Source organism: Triplophysa rosa, linkage group LG12, assembly GCF_024868665.1.
Source record: "Triplophysa rosa linkage group LG12, Trosa_1v2, whole genome shotgun sequence".
NCBI classification, from domain to species: domain Eukaryota; kingdom Metazoa; phylum Chordata; class Actinopteri; order Cypriniformes; family Nemacheilidae; genus Triplophysa; species Triplophysa rosa.
In genome coordinates this window covers 22,401,833-22,422,901 of record NC_079901.1, presented here as the reverse complement: position 1 = coordinate 22,422,901, position 21,069 = coordinate 22,401,833, and the positions used below count along the sequence as shown (strand labels likewise).

The 21,069-nt window shown below is 37.4% G+C and overlaps 3 protein-coding genes across 4 annotated transcripts; 1 reads left to right on the top strand and 2 right to left on the bottom strand.

Annotated features, from left to right (window-relative positions):
- Positions 1-61: 61 nt before the first annotated feature.
- On the bottom strand, positions 62-1,832 carry si:dkey-238c7.16 (uncharacterized protein LOC559078 homolog). The gene is made up of 2 exons (XM_057347278.1): positions 1,738-1,832; positions 62-1,147 (listed from the first exon to the last, which is right to left on the bottom strand). The coding sequence occupies exon 2, from the start codon at positions 1,137-1,139 to the stop codon at positions 444-446; it is 696 nt and encodes a 231-aa protein (XP_057203261.1). The 5' UTR covers positions 1,140-1,147; positions 1,738-1,832; the 3' UTR covers positions 62-443.
- Positions 1,833-6,986: 5,154 nt separating this feature from the next.
- Positions 6,987-13,483, top strand: neto2b (neuropilin (NRP) and tolloid (TLL)-like 2b). The gene is made up of 11 exons (XM_057348219.1): positions 6,987-7,208; positions 8,212-8,268; positions 8,452-8,595; positions 8,763-9,011; positions 9,109-9,156; positions 9,805-9,932; positions 10,363-10,591; positions 10,964-11,077; positions 11,362-11,492; positions 11,729-12,258; positions 12,464-13,483. The coding sequence occupies exons 1-10, from the start codon at positions 7,199-7,201 to the stop codon at positions 12,221-12,223; spliced, it is 1,605 nt and encodes a 534-aa protein (XP_057204202.1). The 5' UTR covers positions 6,987-7,198; the 3' UTR covers positions 12,224-12,258; positions 12,464-13,483.
- A 1,789-nt stretch (positions 13,484-15,272) lies between these two features.
- On the bottom strand, positions 15,273-20,718 carry si:dkey-30c15.2 (uncharacterized protein LOC558938 homolog). 2 transcript variants are annotated; one of them, XM_057347911.1, is made up of 12 exons: positions 20,584-20,718; positions 20,380-20,423; positions 19,917-19,980; positions 18,866-19,012; positions 18,261-18,368; positions 17,954-18,000; positions 17,746-17,874; positions 17,625-17,670; positions 17,465-17,536; positions 17,177-17,315; positions 16,288-16,361; positions 15,273-15,989 (listed from the first exon to the last, which is right to left on the bottom strand). In XM_057347911.1, exons 1-12 carry the CDS (start codon positions 20,629-20,631, stop codon positions 15,831-15,833), a joined length of 1,077 nt encoding a protein of 358 aa, XP_057203894.1. In that variant the 5' UTR covers positions 20,632-20,718; the 3' UTR covers positions 15,273-15,830. The 2 variants fall into 2 exon arrangements, with proteins under 2 accessions (XP_057203894.1, XP_057203895.1); XM_057347912.1 differs by having other exon boundaries at positions 20,380-20,451; positions 20,584-20,668.
- Positions 20,719-21,069: the final 351 nt, after the last annotated feature.

Here is a 21,069-nt window from a genome sequence, read left to right as displayed (position 1 = left end):
AACTTGGTTCCGAAATCCATATCTATTGAAAGACTGAAGATAGTACAGATCAAAGCAGAACGTTATTGCGGTGTCTTTATTTGACTTTACTACAATCACTCTTTATTGTACATTCTTTTACACACAAAGTGAAACATTTCATACACAATCACCAGGATATTAGATAAAACATCACTGACGAAATGTCGAAAGACCACTGGCTTGCTGTTTTTCCATACGTATACATAGACGTTACATTAGTAATGTTCATTGGCGTTCATCTGTGGTAGTTTGTTTTCATTCTTTGCTGGGTTCTAGATACAGCTTTCAACTTTTCCATGACTACATCCTAAATTCTTTTTGAAAATGAAAAATAAGAAAACGTTTCATTGTATTATTGTAGTTTCTTTGCTATTGTCTTGCCATACATGCTTCTAATGAACTGCAAGTGTGAGTTTAGTGGTTTATATGAGGTCAACAGCTTCGCATGCCTCCTGTCTCGCACCTCCCAAAGTGTCTGCGAGATCCGAGTCAGGGATTGTCGATTCATAGGTCAGTTTGTAGTCGAGAAGATCCGCTGAGGGTGTCACCACCTTATCCAAACGTTCCAGCAAATCCTTGTTCTCATTACTAATGATGTCTTCCACCATCTGACTGGTTATGGTTTCGTTCTCCACTCTGACCTCAGAGTCACACTCAGGAATGAGGGATTCTGAGATCGGCTGAGATTTCAGCAGAACATCCAAGAGGGTGGATTCGGACTGGAGGGGTGCCGAGCCAGAAGCAGAGAGACTCGCCAACGGTTCAGGCGTGGACGCTTGGATTCTCTCGGGTTCTTGTTCTGGAGCAGCGGGTTCTTTTGCGTTCAGGCTGACAGCAGCTAATGCGGACTCGACTGCTTTAATACCCTTGTTCACAACATCTTCCACTGGTGCAGAAATCTGCTCGGTCACAGTGTTGACTCTTTCCTCTACAGCTTGTGTAATGGTCTCCAGAAAGCTGGTTGATGAGTCAGGCTGTGCTGTCGGTGTGTCATCTGAAGCATTTTCTTGAACCTTATTCTCGGGTTTTTGTTCTGCAGTCTTGTTCACCTCTTCTGCTGCGTTCTGCTCCACCCCTGTGCCCCCTTCACTCTTTTTCCGACTCAGCTTCGCTCCCATTCTGCCCCCTTAAAATTATAAAAAAGAAAGCAACACCACTATTGATGGCCAGCTTACTCAAATGTAACCAGTATTGTAAGTCTACATGGACAAAGCTGAATTGCAGTGTGAGGTGAGGTACTTTTGCACAATTGCATTTGCGTATTATATACATTGAGTATATAAAAAGAAAACTTTGCACACTATTATTTTAGGATAGTTGATGCATTACATTAATTACATTTATTAAATGTGAAATAAATACAACGTAAGCTATCGTGGGTTAGATAAATCAACCACACCTTCCTCCAGCAGTTTAAATGACCTGAACACAAGGGTCCCATTCTTAAATCTCAATGTTTTGCAGAGTTTGAAATGCACACATTATTATTTATAATAATAACCCCTTAAGTTTAATGCTCAACTTGAACAAGTTACATTGACTTCCACTGACGTGGCATCAGAGCTCGCGTTAGTGAAACGAAGAGAGAGAAAAAAGAGCTGGGAGTTTCCACACACTATAATCACTGCAAAATACTATTTTCTAATATTACTAAACTAAAAAGTGAACATCGCGATGTATGCATGCAAATCAAAATGTCAAATATTGTGAACATACCTTATTGAATGTGAATAAACAGAGACGCGGGAAAGATCTGGGATGGAGAGTCTGACTGCAAAGGGAGGAAAACTCCTAGACGGTGACGTACAATTGGCGAACGAGCCGATTCACTTGAGAAGATTCATTTGATTGATTCACTTCACCCAATAAAAACCTTTTTGTAAGTCAGAATATTTTGGGACATTTACATCACTTTAATAGTAGTTTACAGCACGTAGGAACACTACGATAAACATCCATTTGTAACTGCATTAGTAAATTAACCGTAACAGAGAAGAGAGAACAACAGTAAACGTAACGTAAAAGTAACGAATCAAATGAACCGGATCTTTTGTACCGATTCATTCAAACAAATCCTAAATGAACTGATTCGTTCGTCGTAGACTTTTCAGTGCTTTTCCAGGAGCGGTCCACTCCCTCCCTCTCGTCGTTCTCCACAGGACTTTCGGAAATTTGCGTGTTCTCCAAACCGCCCCATCCCTCCTTGTCCTCGACAACAGGGTCAACGATTAGGCTAACTTACGTATTAAAATGTGATTCAATCGTGTCTTTTTTTGGCTCTTTGTAATGCACAACTGGTTCAAAGAAGCACAACCACACAGTTTCAATATCACAGTGTGAGTAAGTTGTATTTCTCATGTTGGTGTTGTACATAATTTTTTTTGTAGAACAAAAAAAACGGAGACGTCTTGATTTCGTCAAACGAGTGTATTGTCCACAAGGTGGCGCCATGGAGCTTTTAATCATTTTCGTATCTCTACAGGGGAAGGAATAAATAATGATTTTTTTTCATTCTTTTCAGTTTATCACTCATGCCATTGAGGAAGAACCTTTCAGTAAAAACTTCTTATAATACCATGTATTTATGTCTGAAGAACCTTCTGTGCAACAGAAATGTTCTGTGGATGTTAAAGGTTCTTTATGTAACCATAAAGACGGACAAAAACGCTTTTAGAGTTTTTTTAAGAGTGCATCTGAAACAGGATTTCATGCTTTATACTTACTGAAAAAGTGATTTACGTTTTTATGTTACAGAAGCACCGAGCCACATATAGTTTAAATGCTCATGTCATCTCTTTCTCTAGTTTCTTGTTGTGAACATGTGCAGTCGTGTGTTTTTGCTGTAGATGATTGCAGTTGGTGTTGGCAGCAGTAATTGTACAGCTGAAGCAGTAATTGCAAAGCCACAAAAACTGTTTGTGCGATGAGGGTGACAGAGAGAGGTGAAGCTGTTATCACTCTTAAGACTCTCAATCTCTTCATTTCACTTCTCTCTCTGTCTGTCACTTTATTTTAATGCTGGTGTTTGGGAAAGAGCTTTTGGCACAGAATGTAAATACCCAGGGATGATAAGAAACAGCTGTGTTAGAAAGAGAAACAGTAGCAAGTGACTTTGTTTTCCAGCACTGTCATTTGAATTCCTTCCTGTTTTGAATTATTTTTGGAAATTGTCCTCTTACCAATTAGTCGTGAGTTTCCGAGGGCAATTTTTCTTATGGTTTTATTATTTATTACAGGAGAAAAGTGTTTAATCAAAACTATAAATTCCTCAGATTTATTCATTACATTAAAAGCAGACTTGAAGTTAGATTCAGCTATTCAAAGCACGTGTTATGCACTGGGTTTTCTATATTGTGCCCTTGATCACATGTACAGCCATAGACATGTCTGCTTATGTAAGCCTCAGATGTGACATTTGATATTTCCAAGTTCACATTTCATATTCTGACAAAGGTTACAAGCTTGAATTCTAATAGATTTGGTTAGCTGCATTTGTGAGTCCAAAATATGCAAAGTTTAAATTTTCATGTTAACAAGACTAGTAGTGAGAAAAGTCACAAATAAATAAATGCAGTTGTATAGTTTTTTTCCCAATTTGGGCATCCGTGAACATCAAAGCAACATGTGTGCATCTGACCTCTTCGGTGTGAGTGAACTGCTTGTGGCTTTAATGCATTTTGAGGATATTTTTAGTCTGAGGGATGTTTAGAGATTTGCTGAAGATTGCTTGCCATCAGGACTTTGGTCAGAAAGAGTCTATCTCCCTCCCCATGGTCTCACAAAGACATTTATTTATTTATTTATTTGCACAACTCTTCTGTACATGCATTCCTCTAGATATGATAAGGATATATACTGCAGATAAATAGACCGACAGACAGGTAGATTTGTGCAGTTATATGCCAGCTGCCACACACCCTTTTGAAATATCTGAAGAAAATCACTTGATCGTCTTTGATGTCATCTTGGAATCAGCCTGATTGTGTGCTGTGTCACATGGTAGATTCTAATCCAGAATGCTTCCTGGATTTAACCCCTAAAATGACATACAGTATGGCTATACAGGATTTATCTTCTGTGCCATACATTTGAAATCCATCCATTCTCTGCTAGTATTAAGAGTCATAGCTTATGTTACTGTGATTTGTCATTCGAAATACAGTTGATGTGTATTAGAGAGAAAGATGGCAATAAGATAAGACCGTTTTGATTATCTGAAGGATGTAAAACCCTCGGCTGGTCTGCGCTTATAGATTTATTATGTGTGTGTGTGTGTCTGTCGATACTGTCTCTGTCCCTGTCTTGTACAATTTCTCTCTCTCTCTCTCTCTCTCTCTCTCTCTCTCTCTCTCTCTCTCTCTCTCTCTCTCTCTCTCTCTCTCTCTCTCTCTCTGCTCTCGCTGCTTTTTCTCTCTCTCTCTCTCTCGCTCTCTCCTTGTCTCTCTCGACTCTCTCTCTGCTCTCTGGTCTCTACTCTCTTCTCTCTCTGCTCTCTCTCTCATCTGACTCTCTCTCGTCTCTCAGTCGCTCTCTCTCTCTCGCTCTCGTCTCGCTCTCTCTCTCTCTCTCTCTCTCTCTCTCTCTCTCTCTCTCTCTCTCTCTCTCTCTCTCTCTCTCTCTCTCTCTCTCTTCTCTCTCTCTCTCTCTCTCTCTCTCTCTCTCTCTCTCAAGCACATTCCATGCTTTTTCTTTCTTAAAATGAATTCACAGCAAATCGACCAGCAAATTCTCCCTCTCTTTCCGTCTCTACAAAGCAGAAGATTAACAAAACGATTTGACTCTTTTCTTAATCCTTCAACACTCACAACCAGACGCAACAGCAAGATTGACTTAGATCCGCAAACCCGCACACACACACAAGCCATGAACTTAGACACTGCACAAATATGCCATGTCTAACTGATGCTCTTTTAAAACATCTTTGAATGGTATTCAATTTTACATGTGAGTTCATATGAATTTTTTAGACGGGTATTTATGGATTCTGCTACATCCAGAGTTCCTGAGATTGCGCAGCATCAGAGGAGGAATTATAACAGAAGTCGGACACAGGATGATTGATGTTAAACTCTGCACACTGCTGACAATTCATTTTGTGTTTTTGAAAAAGTGAAGTACTTGGTTTAAATATATATCGTAATATTACGTTCAATGTCAACCCCACTCTATAATGTGAAGTACTTCCAAGTTTAACGCAGTATTCAAAAGTAGATAAATGTATGGCAAGCTTTTATTTTATTTATCAGGAATTGATTGGATCGAAAGAGGGTGTTCTGTAGAGAATGGAACCAGGCAGCATTTTGATAAAGATTTGTAAGACTAACATTTTGTTTTATTTGGAGTAATGTGCACAAAGGATTTATACACAATAGAGTGATGAATGTGCATTGATAAAGTAAACAGGAACTATTTTCATTTTACATTGACTTAAAGGAACAGTTCACCCATAATTAAAAATGCATGTTTTCACCATTTACTCACCCTTGAGTTGTTCCAAATCTGTATAAATTTCTTTGTTCTGATGAACACAGAGAGAGATATTTCGAAGAATGCTTGTAACCAAACAGTTTTTGCCCACCACTGACTAGTAGGAAAAATGACAATGGTGGTCAAAAGTTCCCCGGGCTGCTTTCCTACATTCTTCAAAATATCTTCTTTTGTGTCCAACAGAACAAAGAAATTTATAAAGCGATTTTTCCTACTATGTAAAAATCTTTTAGTTAAATGTTGCAGACTGTCTATAATATTCTGAACTTCCTCATGTAATGTATTTGCAATAGCATCTGTTGCATGTTTGTTTATTAACTTTTAAATCATTAAAATCATACACATCACTTTACTCATTTTAAAATGTTAACTTCTCAAATAATTGACTCAGTTTGCACCCTCAACACTTGACTTCAAAGAGAACCGGCCATAATTTCACATCTCAGCGATTACTTGTTGACTTCACTGTCTTAAAGTTGCTCCATTGTTTCCTTTAGGACATTGTAAATGAATGAGGCAGAATCTCTATTCTCAGGTGAGAATCTCATCTCCTCTGTCACAGATGAAAGGGAGTCAGAACTTTATTTGAATTGCAAATGCGTGCCATCACTTCAGCAGCAGAGTAAGTAATTTATGAAAGCCTTTTTCATGTTAGTTGTCAGCAGGCTGGGTCATGCTGAACCTTGAATAGAAAATAACTCTTGATAAAGTCGTGGCTGTATCTTATTCAGTATAAAGCTCCAGAGACTTTGATAAACATTTTCAGCTTTTGTCGTGCCAGATATTTAGTCAGATCTACTTTTGAAATGTATAGTGGTGTGTTTAACATTCCAAGCTGTTATCACAAATGGTCGCCAATTTATTATCACAATTTTATTTTACATTAATTATCACCTATTTTAACACGATGAAAATCGGAAAAGGTAAAGTTTGCTTTATGTTTTTATGTTGCTTGGCAACAGTTTGAATTCTTTATCAAAACTTCTCATGATTATTAATTAGGTCACGTGGACATGTTTTTTATTGCAACAAATACAATGCCAGGGTAATCAGAGACAAAAATTGGAAATATATCATGTTACAGTTTTGAGGGCTTTTGGGTTGCTGGAGTCAATGAGAATATCTGAAGGACTTAAGATCATTACAAAAAAGTATGACTTAGCACCTTGAAATTTACACTTGTGTAAAAATAATTTACCAAGTAGAATAAAGAGGTTGATCAAAAAATATTGATATTTAACATTCTTGTCAAAACTATGACAACCACGTGTTTTCTTTTTCGAAATCTTCCTAGAGCGTCTAGTGACGTGATGAAATTAATATGCACGAGGATTTAAGGCGCCAGCTTACTCGAGCCTGCTTAGCGTCCTTCAGCCAATCAGATGCGCGTACCGTGCTGATGTCGCGAGACGTTTTAATATTCATAAGGACAGCTTTCTCTGTGGTACCACAATCACAATGAAAACTCGATGAAGACTTACTGTAACCGATCTTCAAGTGCACAACTCGCAGAAGACGGGTTTCATGCACAGAGAGTCGATACGTTTTGTGCTTTCCCTGTCGAATGTATTTTCGGAATTTTCGGAGGAAATGTTTCGTTAACAAATAATTATAGTCTAATTTTGGCTTTGAAAATGTAGACAAGAGGAAAAGAATCTCCTGAGAGCAAAAGTGTTCAGTCGAAGTGGAAATGCAAGAGGGTGAGTTAACTTTGCTTCATTATTTATTGATGTTGATATCGACGTTTCTTTGTTAAAAAAAACCCTTCAGAATCGGATGCCCACTTGTTTTTGCAAGTGTAAAACGTATTTGGAGAATTATAAAATAAGTTCAGTAGCTTACAAAAATTCTACCATGATAGAGTGAAGGTATCAAAAGATTAGGCCACATTTTCTTAGGCTACTTAATGAAAGTTGACTTATAAGTCACGGTCTGCACAGTATGCAGCATGCAGGAGGCACACTGCGCGCTTTTCTCTCGGTGTGGTGCTGAATGGACAGCTCCCGCTGCGTTCAATGGGGGTCTCAACCGCGGACAGACCCTCTCCCAAAAACCTGAAGGATAAACAGCGAATTCTCTCAGGGTTATGTGCTCATTACATAATCTGTATTCGTGACACAGAAATAATGAAGCCGATTCTTTGTCACGACCTTTGACTGTAAACAAAACAAAAACGGTTTGCTATATTGAATTTGGGTTCCTTTCCTTTTTAACTTTTATATTTTGCATGATTTTTTTGCTGAAATAGTGGAATTATAACACCTAGTCCTATTAAGCGAATCTTATAAGAATGATTTCAAGTGTCTAATGTGTGTTTTAGGTATTATATCTCTGCATATATTATGCATAAATTAACTTTTGATAAACAGGTTTGTATATACTCACGTGAAATGACTCATAGTTAATTAAAGTTGATTAATTGAATGGAGCCATTTTATTGTAATCATTATGTCCATATTATCACAAGAGGGAACGCTGTTGCTCTGATGGAATTACCTCCTGCTAACCAGACCGTTTCTATTTATCTTTTACAGAATATAGACAAAAAGAAAATCTAAATATTGTTTTTCTATATGTTGCTGGCTGAAAGCTGTATTTGTTTAATGTATGCTGTTAAGTCACTGGATGTCCAGCCTGAAGTGAGACTGACACAGATTTCAAAAGTGAAGTGTCTATGTGAACACTGTTTGTGTTGTCTTGCAGTCTTGTTTCTGCTTATCCTGATAGAGGAGGGGTTTGCATTGGCACAGAAAACTCAAGGTTGGTACATGTTAAATGCTATAGCTATGACTCTTGAATAGAGACCCGCATGCAGAGATAGAAACAGAAAATGGCAAACAAATCTGTGCATGTAAAGGAAAAGTCTGTTAATTATATTCTTTGTCTTTAATGTCTTGAATGTGTGTCATCATTATGTATTTGTGTGTGTTTTCTTTCTCGTAGCATTGCCTCAGAATGTGGCTATTGAGGATAAGAAGCCAGCTCACTGTGGAACTTTAATCCAGACAGCCAATGGAGGATCATTCAGTTCTCCAAACTACCCAAAGACCTACCCTGCAAACAAGGAGTGTGTTTATATTCTGGAGGGTACGAGCCTCACACCCACAAGCACAGTAATGATTCATCATTCTGTCTTATTTGTTTCGTGGTGTAAAGCAAGTGAATTGCATTCTGTCATCACATATTTTTTTAATTACTCAGATTTTTTGAGGAATGTTATGAGCTCTGTTTCTGCTTCACTGTCTCATCATCAGTCCATCCACGCAAGAGAATCCAGCTGGTCTTCGATGACCTGTACTACATCGAGCCGTCCTTTGAGTGTCGCTTTGATAACATTGAAATTCGTGATGGGCCGTTTGCTTTTTCTCCAATGATCAATCGTTTCTGCGGTGCTCAGAGTCCAGGAGTGGTCACCTCTTCTGGACGCTTCATGTGGATCAGGTTTATCAGTGATGAGGAGTTAGAGGGACTGGGCTTCAGGGTGGAATATTCATACACTGCAGGTACACGTGCTTCATAATATGTAATGCATCTTTCAACTTTTCTCTGTTCTGTTTTCACTCATTTTTAAATATGATTTTATTCCAAAAACATGTCTAGATCCTGATTTTCATCTTCATGTTGGAGGACTTCTGAATCCCATTCCAGGTGAATATGAAATAGCTGACGTAAATTTTGTTAAATGGTCAAATATTACTTCCACTTTATTGAAAAACTTTGTCCTAGGTAAATGTTTTGAGACAACTGTAAGTTGTCATTTTTGTTTGTTTGTTGTTGCATTTTTGACTGATCCAGTGGGGATGGGGAGCGGGGATTTCATTGTTTGACCAGACAAAGCAGTTGAGGTGACTTTTTTGGAAACCACCTCTTGAAATGTCAGATAGTTGCGCAGCGTTTACATGCAGTTTTATTGCAATTTGGCATCAGTTTAGTTTCTGACCACACCTGTTGTTTAATGTAAATCGTTAAACCCGCACATGACACTGTTGAATTGTCATTGCCGTGTTCACCGCCCAATTTAAAGCAGCCTTAATTCTACCAACTAAAATGACATGTTTTTAGTATATTTTCATCAGAATTTCAGCCCACACACTCTCTGTTTCAGTTGCTATGATTACTGAACCCAGCAAATATAAATGTAAATGAAAACTTTAGCGCACACGTTATGTAAACTCTTGAATATTTCAGTGGCCCAGAATTTATTAGTATTACACTTCCCATCTGATATCTGCATTCTCAAATACACTGAAGGTATGATGTTGTTATATTTTAATGTTATTTGTCTCCTTTTCTTAGACTGTCAGTTTGATCTGTCTGGATCAGATGGTATAATCAGATCTAGTCAGGTTGAGGAGGAAAACAAGGTGAAATCAGGGGAAGCAATAGACTGTATATGGACGATACGAGCTCCGCCTATGTCTAAGGTTAGTAATGCAAAGTGGGCTCTCCTCCTTTACTGACAATGAGATATGTCAAGACTAAGCCAAGTGAGTTAGTCATTTGCACTAAATAAACCTCTTCGAGGTGATACAGGACCTCTTTACTTTGCGTTTATTTTTTACATTTCTACTTAAATAATAAATATAAAAAACAGAACTGGAATATGGATTCAAATTAAATTGATTTAATTATAAAATATAAAAAATACAAGAAATAGTTTAGCAATCGATGTACAAAATATTTGACTGCAGACTGCAAATTGATCAAATCAGAATGATGTATTCCAGACAGCCATGTAATAAATCTTTATGTGGTTTTATATGTACTCACTAGCAGCGACCTGTTCTCTCTCTCTCTCTCTCTCTCTCTCTCTCTCTCTCTCTCTCTCTCTCTCTCTCTCTCTCTCTCTCTCAGATCTATCTGCGTTTTCTGGACTATCAGTTGGAGAACTCAAATGAATGTAAAAAGAACTTTGTTGCGATCTACGAAGGCAGCAATGCCATTGAAGACCTAAAGGCCAAGTTCTGCAGTACCGTTGCCAATGACATCACACTTGACAACGCTGTTGGTGTGGTCCGAATGTGGGCCGATGAGACCAGCAAACTGAGTCGGTTTCGTATGATCTTCACGGTCTTCGCTGAACGTGAGCTTTCCTTTAACTTTTCATTTTCTGCACTTTAATTAATTCGTCTATATGTAATATGTCTATGAATGATCTATAACTGCCAGAAATGACTTGACAAGTGACTTGTTGTCCTGTGAAGTGCGGTCTCTCTTTCAGTTTTAATTAAAATTAACGAGTCGTTTGAAATTGTAAGTTTAATTTAATTTACATTAGAGTAGCTATACCCTCAAAATGACCTCAGGAGTCTTTTGCACGGCACTCCCAATCAGACTGACCAACGGTTCATACAGCATTGCAGATGTTTGGTGTAAGAGCTCCACCGTGTGAACATTATGAGAATTACATCGTCTGTCTGTCTGGCATCTCATTAGTAACTTGTTTGGTTTGCAGCTCCATGTTTGGCCAACGCATATTTCTGTCACAGCAACATGTGCATCAACAACACGCTGGTCTGTAATGGTGTTCAGAACTGTGTGTTCCCCTGGGACGAGAATAATTGCAAAGGTAAAAAGTGTAATTCTGCAGTTTACCTGCGTGTGTCGCCATTGACACCTTTTTTATTTGAATGGGTAAGTTAAACAAGGAAATCAAACTAATCATTCATCAGAGAACTGTTTACTAAATGAAATTGTGCAACAAGTTATGTGCATAAAAAATATTTTAAACCTCAGGACAAACAATTAGATTTGATTGAAAATGCTAGAAAATATTCTGTTGTTTTCTCTCTCTCTCTCTCTCTCTCTCTCTCTCTCTCTCTCCCTCTCTCTCTCTCTCTCTTTCATACGCAGAAAAGAAGTCTAAAAGTTTTTTCCAGCAGATGAGTAAAACTCATAGCACTGTCATTGGAGTGGCTAGTGGTGTGGTCTTTCTCCTCCTCCTCATCTCTGTATTCATACAGATGAACCAACCAAGAAAAAAGGTGACTCTTTAGATCATGAAATTGCTGCTTTAAATGAGAAAAACAACATGTGTAAATTCAAACTAATGCCACATTTTTAGTGGCCTGGGCTCCACAAGCTCTTCAAATTTTCCTTCTGCATTTATAAAAATCGTTCAATATAAAGTTCTTATGTTAAGTAAGCAAATATTACTCAAAATTGGTGCAAGGTAAAATGTTGCATTTTGATCTACATAACCTGTTTCATGGATCTGAAGGTTTTGAATCGCAAGAGTTTGTTCAGTGCAGCTGAGATGCAGGAAGTCCTTGAGCCGCCTCATTATGAACTCTTTTCCATGCGTGAGCCCGAGCTGTCGGATGAACTGTCTGAGGAGCTGGATACCATGCAGAAACTCCGCCGGTCCTCCAACACGTCCCGCTGCATCCGCGAGCATCACTGCGGCATGCAGGGCAACGCTGCATCCTTTTCCATGGCTACCAGAGCACATCAGCTTGCTCCGGCGTCAGAGGAAATGAGTGGCATCGTAGGGGCCAGAGGTTGGAGCAGTTTCCATGAGAGCAGAAGTGTTTCGCGTCCGCACACCCGCAGTGTGCAGAGTCTGCGTGAGGTGCTGGAGGATGGGGAGTTGGGGCTGGAGGAGCGGGTTATGGAGGAGATCGGGTACAATGATGTTATGGCCCGTGGAGGTGTCTTGATGATGCGTAACCATGCCAACCCTGTCCAGCAGCGCTCCCTCTCCATGGACTTCTGAGTGAGGGAAGTCAGCTGATACTAAAGGGTCATACTGTATGTAAAATTATCGTAATATAATGTAAATGTTCAACTTTTCCCTCTATAACCCTACATGAAACCTTGTTTTTGGTTATAAATAATGCACAATTGTAGTCTTTCGTTACACATCATATCAACATTTAAGAAGTATAATTCCAATAATTTTGTTTCGTTTTTTAATTTTTTTTAATGACTTCCTCTCTTTCTTTTATAATTGCAGGCCAAGTCAAATAAGATGTAAGAAACCCAGAAACCTGGGAGTGGTGATCGATGATCAGCTTAACTTCACGGATCATGTTGCCAGCACCACCTGGTCCTGTAGATTCATCCTCTACAACATTAGGAAAATTAGACCGTTCATGTCCGAGCATGCTATGCAAGTCCTAGTCCAGGCTCTTGTCCTGTCCAGACTGGACTATTGCAATGCGCTACTGGCTGGACTTCCAGCTTGCACAACCAAACCTCTACAGATGATCCAGAATGCAGCGGCAAGAGTGGTCTTCAATGAACCGAAGAGAGCACACATCACTCCTCTCTTCATTAAGTTACATTGGCTCCCTATAGTCGCTCGCATCAAATTCAAAGCTCTGCTCTTGGCCTACAACACCACCACCCCCATATCTTCACTTGCTAATACAGACTTCCCCGCCAGATCCCTACGCTCTGCAAACGAACAACGTCTTGTAGTGCCCTCCCAAAAAGGGAAAAATCACTCTCGCGTACCTTCTCTGGATCTGTTCCACATTTGTGTATCTGTAGCCATCTTTAAGAATCGCTGAAAACACATCTCTTCCGTCAACACCTGACTGATCAGTTCTGATTTCTTTTCAACTCTTTCTATCCTTAATATAAACGAAAATCCTTAGATTTGTATACTGTGGTAGGCTATGAAACCAGTTTTTACTGCACTTATGCTTTTTGCTGTCCTTCTGTTGTTCCAATTGCTTCTATTGTTTACCTCATTTGTCAGTCGCTTTGGATAAAAGCGTCTGCTAAATGACTAAATGTAAATGTAAAATGTATAGGCATTAAGATGTGGACTAGAGATGGTTTGCTTTTGCCCTTTTACTTTAATCACACTAATAATTAACTTAGATGGGAATTTACATGGGATTTTTATGTCGTGTTGTGCACAGTGAGGTGTAATGAAAAGGAGATGTTAATCATTTTTATAGTCTTGTTTATAACGTAGCGTACATGGGACTGTTATTGAGCCAATCTGTGAAAATAAACATCACATTTTAACAATCATTACTGTATAGTTTCTTTCATTTTCACTGACATAGTCATTCATATAAAAATGTATTTTTATGTGCAAGAATAATTACTTTTTATTGTTTTGCATAATGTACTGTAGAAATCCCCTTTTCCAGTGAAATGAAAGTCATGTTTATCAAATGACTGTGTGGCAAAAGAGTCCCTTTTCGAATTTCTTTATTTTTCAGAAGTGTATTAAAAGTATTTCTCCTTTTTGTTTTTAGACAGATGCATGTTGGCATGTACACACAGTGTTAGGAATCTTTTACACATTCAACAAGTTTCTTTTTGTATTAACACATAATGTAGAAATACTCTTCATAGCTTTTCTTTCAAATACAGGCACATTTGACTTTCCACATTCTTGTTTAAATGTAGTTTGTTTGTTGATAAATTAACTTTTCATTAGTAATGTTCATTTCAATGTCGTAAGTTACGCACTTTTTTGTCTTCGTATATCTTTAAAGACGAGCCACATTTTTCTGTGCAACTTGCAGGTTTCTATTCACTCCTATTAAGTGTCATACACAATATAGAGATCAATAGGGCATGCAGCTCCGGCCTGGCATTGGTCTATTTCAGCCAGGTGCTGTTGTTTTTGTTATGGTGCCATGCATATATAGGTCAGGAAGACAGCAGAGTTTATATCACAATGCACTCATTACAATGTTTTGCACAAACACACAATGTTCATGCGCTTCCTTTCTTTCTCGCAGGGATCAAACCAGCTGTTTTTGGTTTCCAGCCCTCTATATGCGACTGCATCCAAATGAGCACAGAACAGGTGAACCTGCTGTTTTCTGTTTGTGAGCTTTGTTGAGTTTTTATGACTTTTGTTTTAACATTAATCAAATACGTAAATATTAATGAACCTATTTATTGTATTTAACACTTTTCACAAGTTTTAAAACATCCCTAAAATACATTTTATAACAAACAGTAGACTTAAGAAGAAAACCTTTCAAATATACAAATAACACCATTAAAAAAAAAAAAAACGGGAAAATATAAATTATGTAGAATACATGGAATAAACACACTGATGGACAGACTCCTGACATTTTTCCTGAGCATGTGACACAGTTACGTCAATTGTGTGCCAATGATCATTCATTATAAAACGGTCAGTTCTGGTCCTTGATTCTGATTGGCTGAGTGGAGTTCTAAGCCGTTATAAAATACCCCATTATATTGTAACCTGGTTACTGCTATCAAAACAATAAATCTAGATAGGTGCTTACAGTATATTATTGCTACCTCATACAAATAATGTAAAATGGGTCAGTTTTATCTGCTCTGAATGTAAAATTTCATTTCCGTTTACCGTAGTCACAGTGGAGGTCACATTGTAGATCAAATGTTATACATTCACGCATAATAGAAGTGGCTCACTGAAACTGAAACCATATTTTTGTCATTTGGCCAACATGAATTTCCAACCGCAGGTGATACAGAAAGAGGAACTTTGCTTCACGCAAAGCTTTTTCAAGACCTTGACCTCAAAAAAAGTTCAGCTGATGACTCATACAGGAACGGCTGCCAAAACAATTTAATTCAATCCTTTGTTAAGATCACCTCAGACATTTTGGCTATTAAACACATTTTTTAAATGAAATTACACTGACTTGTTGAGGCTTGTATCTTAACAACCTCCGAGCTCATGGTAGGCTACATTAGGTCTGTCTTGAAATGAGATTTTTACCTCAAGCTTATTATACAGTATGTTTCTCATAGAACTCCGGTGTTTTATGCAATTTCATCATCCACAGATATGTTTTGTTTAATTTTATTTTTATCAAATTATACACAGAAAAAACGTTTGGAAAAAAAGCACATTTAATCAATTGTTTCGGTTAACACAATAAACAGTGCACCCTCTGTGACCTGCAGCCATAATTTTTAGTGCACATTGTGCTGTGCTACCAAACTTTATGGGATCGCACAGAATCATTGACTATTAAAAACATTACTAACAGACCTGTGACTACTTGCATAGTCATTGTCGGTTAAAGCAATGAAACCGCAAGAACAAGCATGTCACATGATGAAATATTACACCGACTGATTTATTAAACAAAACTGCAGGTATGTAAGAAATACAATGTTTCCATATAATATCAGTCTTGAAAGTATGTGAATAAACAACTAATGATATAATCAGGTAATGATATCTTAATTATTGTTCAAATTTCACTATTATTTAATGCATTTCAAGTATAGTTTACAGACAGTAACATATAACACTTCTTGCAGGTTTAAAAAATAAATAAAAAACATTTAAAGCACATCTAAATTCTCACATCACACACACATGCAGGTCATCTTATAGTTTAATGTCCTAATGGATCATTTAATGATTGATCAAAGAAAGCTTTTTGTGAATAGGCCATGAGCGGCATACGCTCTCCAAGCACAGCGTCTCTGAAATTGCGTCGTCTCCACGCATACACAATACTGTTCAGAAACCCCTGCAGTGATACCGACATCGCCTAGACAATGACACAAATCACACAATTAAACCGGCTGAAAATACTGTACTAGATTTTATAGAATCAAAGAACACAACATAGCTCTGCTACTGCAGTCCACCACTTTGCAGTGACACGAAATACTCAATATTTACAAATCAACAAGACTGTACATTTTCTTGTAAATGGGATTTTGTCAACGAACACTAGCATACTGTATATATGAAGGTAAAACTCCTGGACTAACAGTCATACAATTTCTTATTCCAATCGTTTTCACATAGTGTGTGTGCATGTTATTTTACAAAACACAGTGTACCTGTATGACATAGAGAGGAAATAGATTTTGTCTAATCGTGGATGACGCAAAGGATAGACTGACCAGAAGCAGACCTGTGGAAAAGAAAAAAATATCCCAAATAAGACCAGGGTTATATAGAGACAAACATACAATGGAAATAAAATTTTGGGTGATCTTTCATAGCAAAACGTCCTAGTATCTGTTCTTGATTTTGAATACAGTGGTTTTAAAATATAATGTGTTATGTGTTTCTGGCACTAGCAATGCCAAGACAAAAGGTTCAAATCTCAGGGAATTTACAGTTTGATTTATTATTAACAGTTATTCTCACAGTAAAGCATTTGTGTGCGCATGTGTGTTTGCACTATATTGCGTGTGTGTGTAGAGTAAATACAGCCGCAGATAAAAAAGAGATCGTCACGAATTTTCATTAAATCAGCCTTTTTAGATGTATTTTTTTGTCCATTCCAGTCTGTTGAATTTCAACAAAATCAAACCTCAGGAGTGACATCAAGTCATCCAACAGCAACGTGAAAGACTGACAGCATGACACATGAAAACTGTGATAAAATCCAGGTTATCACATAAAAAATATTTTTTGAACTTTTCCTAAATACATTATTGTACAAATATTAGTGTTGTGCTGCTTAAAAGTGAATACAAACATGTTTTCTTTGCAGTATTTGAAGTCTGAAAATTACAGAGCATCTTTTCTCCATTTTTTATTTTCAATAGAAACTGGGTAGTTTTTCAAAATTTGTGAGAAATATAGTTAGTAGTTCACAGAATGAAACAGAAATGATCATTTTACCTTGGCAAATGCCTATAAATAGTACAAAAAAAACTGATTTTGAAATGGCCTCTTATTTGTTTCCGCAGCTGTACATGTGGGTGTTATTATACTGACCTGGTGCCCAGCAGAATATGATAACAAGAATCATGTATCGTGCCGAAGACCAAATTCCACCTGGATGATTCTGGGACAATCTGAACATGGTTGTGCTCTTATAATTCCTATACCAGCTCTGTAACTTCCAGTATACCACCTGTACAGGAAGAAAAAGAACATTTAAAAACAATGTACAGTATTTGCACACAGGTGCATTACTGTCTTTGCATTACATACCAAGTAGAATTCATTTTAAAGATAGCAGTAATACACTTTATAAGCAAGTATTGAAAGAAGAATACCCACAGTGCAGCATACGAGGACAGTCATCACACTGGTGAGCGTGAAAACTTGAATGAACTCTGCATGACCTGGATCCTGTGACAAAAGATGACTGAATCACTTCTTTTCATTCAAATATATAAAAAAACGTATTCGTGGCGTTCGGTGTCTCAGTATTGCTTACCACAGTTGGGCAGGTGTCATTTGTTATATGCAGAAACAGAATGCAGCTGGAGAAGGAAACAGAAACAGATTAAGTAAGGTGACACAAACACGTACACGCAAATGCAGACACGTGTTCTCACCTGTCGCAAAACCTGGCGGTGTCCGGCGCACTGCTGACGTATGTAATGAGCTTGTTTGGGGGCGTAAGAGTCGCTTGCATAACTGTGACTGTTTTAACATAGACGATGTAGCCAATTATTGGAACAAGCCTAGTGTAATAAAGTACAGAGCGTTACATAGATCAATTTAAAGCATACTATTTGTAAAGGGTTAAACAAAACTACTCACCACACGGTAATATAGAACAGGCAAAACATCCTCCTCCTGCGGAGTGACTGTGGTAATGAATAGATAAAAATAAGTACATTTTAAATGAATGAACCACAAACAAAATATACTGCATATTCTAGACGTATAATTTAGAATCACGAAGCACAATGAGATAATTCTACATGAAGAATAAAACGAAAGAAAGAAAATGAGGGGAATGTGGTACGCTGAAACATCAGCAAATGTTCATTGGTGTTGTCACGTTATGCAAAAGCAGAGGCATTGATCTGATGTTTAGTGACACGGCGTGCGTGTGTCTGTTCACCTGGTTTTCAAATCCTTCCGTTTCTGCTCTTTCTCTCCATCCTTGAAACACGTATGCGGACTCAAAGGCGTAAATGATGACGAGCAGAAATGAAATGCAGTAGAATGTCTAAAGAGAAAGAGAGTGTAAACGAATGCTTATGACTTTTCTATTATTGTGAAAAGAGACACAAATATTCAAGAATAATTAGGTGTGTGACATTTCACTGGAAGTCTGGTACTTTAGAGCATTTATAAATAGTTCTCGTCCTGTCCCGATCTCTAAGTAAATAGGGTCATGCATGACTCAGTTCTTCTGTATGTACATATATAACTTTAATTGTTTTATGGCTTGCCACAAAAAAACAGAAAATCTATAAGCACTGTATAAACATTTCTTTTTTCCCAAGAGGAGCATTTTTCTATACTGCTGAAGAAAGATGTTGCATAATAAAAAAGAAATTGTTCTACGAATGCATTAGAACGTGTTACATAAGATCTTTTTTTAGCAAACATTTTTAATCAGCTGAATACTTTTAAACTTATTTAAAATAGTTTAATAATGTTGTTTAATGTGTCAGTGCTGCTGTATAATTGATGCATGTTTCTGTGCCTGTTGTTTCTCACCAAAGATAAAGGCAATCCATAGTTGCACAACTTTTCACTGGTTTTCACTGGCAAAGTGTCGTAGGATAGGAAGTTAATTACGATGGTGCCCATCAAAACAGCTGAAGCTAGAAAATCTGCCAGGGCCAGCTGAAGAAGAGGCTTTGCCTGCAACACAAGAACAATGAGAAACATATAGTATGAGCAATCAGTACCTTTAGCACCTTATTTGCAAATGGTGAGAGTCAACTGAATAAGACTGTTGAAGCAATATTTAAAAAATGTGTTTGCAATCAACGGTGAACTTTGCAAAAGAAGTCTTTCTTTTATCAAGAGAGCGATGTGGTGCTTGATTTTCATTCACACCATGTGTGTGTGTGTGTGTACACTGCCAATATTGATCTTCCCTATTGACTTCTGTAGCAATAGTGTGGAATGTATGTGTACTTTAAATGTGAACCAAGGAATGTTGATTTATCAAATTCTCATTCAATAATATTATTATATTCCGAAATGCAATATTTATTCAAATGAGAAGTTACGTGCCAATTTAGATTTATGGTTTAATCAGATACTTATTCATGATATAATGAAGTATCACCTTCACATATAGCGAAGACCGGGGCTAGTTGTCACACTTTTGACTTGTGAAGTGAATCATATTGCTATGTGAACACATAATGTTTTCACTACAGTAAACATGGCTACTGTTGTTGCCTAAGAAATAAGACACAGTAAAACACACACTTAAAAGAGTGAGGCACAATATATAGAAAGCTGGCAGAGCAGAATCTGCTACTTCACCGCACATAGCAGGCTTTTAACAAACTGCAAAAAATGACATAATCATTTTAGTCTGGATGATAAAATTCACAAGCGTTTTAATTTACGAGAATATTTACCTATAAGTTTCTAATGAAATACAAAATGCAAAACCAGCGCTATCGAGAATACTGTATGTTTATCCAATATATACTATAAAAGTTAGTCTTACTGGTTATCTTGGTCTCTACAAACACTGGTTTCACAATAGCACTGAATTTCTCTCAAATGTCTTTTCACTGTGACTCACCTGTACACTGAGATGTGATCTCCTTAAAATGGATACTACTATGACAGAACAGCTACCTAGCAAACTGCAAACCAAAAAGAGAAAAACATTACATTTTGACAAAAAATAATAGATACTTATAAGAGATAACAACATTCTTCAAAATATCTCTTTTTGTTGAATTTTTATTTTTGGGTGAACTATCGCTTTAAGGGTGAGTGGACCCTGGCGGGGGTCGCTGTCCCTAGGGGTTAGTCCTGAAAGTTGGTGAGTAATTATGGATCGGGCAACTCTGTAAGTGACATGTATGCCACATGTAAATTCCTCAAAGCCTTACATGTCATACACAACAATCTGGATTCTCTTTTTATGTTTAAGCTTTTTCTAACGCACTGCAATGCCCTTCGGTTCAGATTTATTAGCTATAAGGATTGCATGCGTGCGCATAACTTTTCTATTTTCCTTAAATGTAAGACTTTCTTACCTTAAACTCAAACACGAGACGTAGACCCCAGACAGAGCCGAAATCTGTATACGACCATAAAGAACACACAACCTTATCGAATAGAATGTAGATCGATCTTTTAGTGTTTGCAATTGTTTTATGTTTAATTACTGTTCGTTAAAGCAATAGCCTATGTAGTGTCAGATAATGGTACAACGTGTAAATTGTAAATTGATTTATTACCCTTTTGTCTGTCCATCCACCACTTGAGTTCATGACGACGGAGTTCATATCGAAGACTTGTAGGATATTCCTTGAACTACATGCCAGCTCTGTGTTGTGTGTGTCATGCAGGTACAGCACCTGTCTGACTGCCCGCTGTTTTACCTGTACCTTGAACCTCAGCTGTGACCACGTGACGTCTACTCTCACCTGTACTGATGTGTTGTTTTTCATGGGGAATCCCACATCTGTTGTGTACTTGTCACCGCGGAGAGACTTCTTGGCAACACTATAATAACTGTCATACAAATGACTAACCGAAATGATCATGTATTTTATATATTTTATATATATGTGTATTTTATATTATATACTGTATATATATATGTAATGTGTGTTACATTGTACATACACAACTCTACCCCTATTTCGTTTAAAAAAAAACACGTAGTTCCATCACATTAACTGTTAACATGTTGCACTACATTTTAACTTAAATTTTAAGAA